Here is a 4,129-nt window from a genome sequence, read left to right as displayed (position 1 = left end):
TTCTTTTTAAGTTTTCTCAACTCTTCTGACGATCTTGGGATACCTTGAGTCATTACCTAATGATCTTAACATTATATATGGTGGCTTGAATGAGTTCAGGACTGGTGATGGTCTTCTCTTTCACTTCATCTCAATACAGTGGTATCGATATTTTCTCCCATAAAGAGCGTCATAAGGTGTCATACCCAAATTGCTATGGAAGTTGTTGTTGTAGGCAAATTCTACCAGTGGTAGGTGTTCACTCTATTTTGAGATGAAATATAATGCACAGGCCGCAACATGTCCTCTAGAGTCTTAATAGTTCTGTTGGTCGGTCTGTCCGTCATATGCGAGTAGTATGTTGTGCTAAGCATTACCTTCGTACCCATTACTTCTGGGAAACTTTTTTAAAATCTCTATGCAAATCTCGGGTCTCTGTCAGAGACAATGCTGACTGGAACTCTATGAAATCTCACTATATTATCCATGTAGAGGGTTGTCAATTTTTCCAAATTGTAGTTCATGCGTAAGGGTAGGACATGTGTGGATTTGGTGAGTCTATCCACAATCACTCGTATCTCATCGTGATTATGTCGTGATTTTGGCAATCCCACTGTGATATCCATGGAAATATGTTTTCATTTTCATTCCAGGATTTATAATGATTTAAGTAATACATCGGGTCATTGGTATTCGACTTTCACTTGTTGATATACCAAGCACTTGGAGACGAAGTCTGCAACATCTTTCTTCATTCCACTCCATCAAAATTTCTTCTTTAGATCTTTATACATTTTTGTACTTCTAAGATAGATGAAAAATTTTGACTTGTGTACTTCTGACATGACTTCTTGTCAAAAAATTTCAACATTTGGCATACACAATCTATCTAGCATCCAAAGTACGTCGTTGTTGATTTGATATTCAGAATTTATTTCCTTCCTTGACTCAAGCTTTGATTTTTGTCAAGTTAGGATCTTGGTCCTGACTTTTCTTAATTCTTTCATACAGATATAGTTCAGCAAATACAGAAGCGAGTATCATTTCTCCCATGTTATTGTGACTTAGAGCGTCATCTACTTTGTTGATTATTCTCGTGTTCTTGCGACTTAGAGCATCAACTACTTTGTTGGCTTTTCTAGGGTAGTAGCTAATTGTCATGACATAATTTTTTAGAAGTTATATCCACCTTATTTGTCTCTTGTTCAATTCTTTTATTGTGAACACGTATTTGAGACTCTGGTAGTCGGTGAATATTTCACATTTCTCCTCGTGCATATGATTTCTCAAAATTTTTAGAGCAAACACTATTGCAGTTAGCTGCAATAGTTTTAATGACTTTGAGCCATTCGCTTAACCTTCTAACCTGACATTTGTGCTTTTCATAGGTGACATGCAAAAGGATTACGTCTAGTCATAAATTAATTGGTTATTTGACACAACGGGTTTGTCTCCAAATATATAACTCAGATGTTCGAGTCTTGAACAATTTTGGTATGCATGTGCGATGATCTTTAGAGCATTTATTGAAAAGGTAATATTTTGCGTCTGATCATTATAACACTAAAGTTATTTGACACTACTTAAATCAATGAATGTTTAAATTTCAGGCGTAAATAGGTGCGGTACTTGTCGAAATGAATTGAGTACATGAATTGATTTGCACACAAATTGGCTAAAATCATGTTATTGGTTTACTAACAGTAACAATTCCACAAAAAATACAAGCAATCTACTTCTTTACCAAGACCAAGCCAATCGATATAAATGCGTTAAGCCAAGGACGAACGATGTTAATTGCTACTTAACTTCACATCTAACTGTAAACTTGGCCAGTTCTTGCATGACCAGCAACTCATCACCACAATACCATTTAACTCAAGAAACATGAACTTAGTTCATTAGGCAGTACAAATCCCATATTTTTTGAGCCAAATGTTATTTGTTGACCCCCATTGATCGGTACTTATACTTCGTAGCCCAGAACAGATAATGCAAAAAATTCAGTCCGCTTAATGCACACATTAGCCAGTAGAATCTCTCCAACTGATAATGATTCAAGTTCTTGCCAGAAAGCCATGGCTTATTCTTGGAATCACCAGTGAGACTGTTAACTACCGATACGATGACGGTACTTAAGTAGTATCCTGTTGCTAATGAAACCCAAGATAAAGCAGTTGCCAATGATCTCATGCTAAATGCTGCCTCCGTGAAGAAAAATTCAAGAAGCCCTGCTAGAGTGAAAAGATCAGCTGATCCTAGAAACAAATACTGAAATGCAATCCAGAGAAAAGTAATTGGAAGTGGCTGTGCGGAGTCGACTAGCCCCAACTCTGTTTCTACACTTTTGCGTCTGATTTCGACCAATGCAGCTACAGCCATGGCTATAATGGAGAGGACTAGGCCTACTCCGATTCTCTGGAGGTGAGTTATCCCTGTCTCTGATTTCGTCATTTTTCGAGCAAATGGGATGATAACATGATCGTAAAGAGGTGCGAGAACCATTATAAATACAACAGGGAAGATGGGAAGAGAAGCTGGAGGGACTCTAAAGTTTCCGAGTTTCGTGTTCATGGTGGCAGCTTGCTGGACTGAAAATGTTGAAAGCTGAGCAAGACAGCAGTTGAGCATGATCGTGCAAGCAAATATAGGGAGTACTTTCATGACAATCTTGACTTCTTCCACTTGTTGCACCGAGCATTTTAGTACATCACAGGCTGGCACGTTCACTGATGCTCTGTTGAGAAATTTGAGGCATTCCGATGGGGAATCGAATGCTTTCCGGAGCATCTTGTTTTCTACAACATGTTCTTCTTCAGATGCCAGAACTGGAGACAGGCTTGTGGCCACATTAGCAATGGCATTGCTTGCACTTGTTGGCGTACCGGTATTGAGCAATGCAGCAAGCAAAACCTATTCCATAAACCACTGATCATAAGTCATGGATGAAGTAAATCCTCCCTAAGATTAATGTGAAAAACATGAGTCTTACTCAACCCAACACCTTACCTTACCTATAGTCGTAAGTGGACTTCCAAGAGGAATCTTGTTCCTATAATACCGAGAACCGGCTAGAAATATAGGAACGGACAACAATATAGCCAACGTTGAAATCCCAAACCCCCATTGCCATCCCAAGTTGTCCTCAATCCACACGACTAAGGTCACCGCAAACAGGGCACCACATGAGAGGGAAAACACAAAGTAGTTAAAGAAAGTCGATCTTTGCCTCCTTCCACAAGGGCTCTCCCCATCAAACTGTTCAGCTCCATGGGATGGTAAAGATCCCTTAATGCCTCCGACACCGAGCGCCACTAAATAGAGGCCTAAAAAAAGAATTGCAGCCTTTGCACCATGAACTTGTTGGCATGTATTGTTTGTATTGGCAGGGTCACATTTTAGAGGCTTCAGGGAACCTACTTTTGCTTGTATTGTGAGTATTACCAGACCCTATTAAACATCAAAGATCATTAGTTCTTAGAAACTTGGTTTGATTCATGTTCTTAAGCTAAAATGTCTTCTGTAACTAGCATTAATTCATATGATACGAAAATGATGCAATTTTTTTTTTGCAAAATTAACTCCTAAATTAGTATAAACACCATGACTCACATGTTATACCGCATGGACCAGAAATTTAGAACACCCCTGTACGTGGTATCAATTTGCTTATGGTGGGGTATCATCAGAAGATATACATACAACTTTCAGAATTTCCCTTAAGTAAAGGGCAGATATTAGGAAGCAAAGTTCATAATCGCCTTATATTCTTCCATTCACAATAAAATACAACAAAGTTGCCACCATACATGAGATGTGTGGACATCCTAAAACCTTAGATTATTATGAGTGGAAGCATGCTTAGGTTTATCATATTATATATCATGATATGTCAACGTAGCCATATTAATTAGTTGGAACTAGCTAAGAACTTAAAATATTCATATCTATTTTTAGCCAAGAAATGCAATTTTCGTCAGCCACAATCTTGGGGAAGGAGTTGAGAGATTTTTCAAGAAAAAAAAAAATTTGTGAGAAAAACCTATCAAAATAATGAAGTATTCATGATAAGTTGGTTGAAAGTTGTTGTCTTACAGCCCATCAGAACAGTTGGGGGGAAAACAAATTTCTCAAAAAAAAAAAAAAAAAA

The 4,129-nt window shown here is 37.9% G+C and overlaps 1 protein-coding gene across 1 annotated transcript in view; it reads right to left on the bottom strand.

Annotated features, from left to right (window-relative positions):
• Positions 1–1,609: 1,609 nt before the first annotated feature.
• Positions 1,610–4,129, bottom strand: part of LOC140990161 (protein NRT1/ PTR FAMILY 4.6-like) — a 3,765-nt gene continuing 1,245 nt past the window's right edge. The window contains exons 3-4 of the mRNA XM_073459735.1: positions 2,989–3,429; positions 1,610–2,892 (exon numbers count right to left, since the gene is read on the bottom strand). Coding sequence (XP_073315836.1) covers positions 1,918–2,892; positions 2,989–3,429 — 1,416 coding nt within the window. The 3' untranslated portion in view covers positions 1,610–1,917. The remainder of the gene's footprint in view (positions 2,893–2,988; positions 3,430–4,129) is intronic.

This window comes from Primulina huaijiensis, chromosome 12, assembly GCF_012295235.1.
Source record: "Primulina huaijiensis isolate GDHJ02 chromosome 12, ASM1229523v2, whole genome shotgun sequence".
Lineage (NCBI taxonomy): Eukaryota > Viridiplantae > Streptophyta > Magnoliopsida > Lamiales > Gesneriaceae > Primulina > Primulina huaijiensis.
This window is presented reverse-complemented; position numbering and strand designations above follow the sequence as displayed.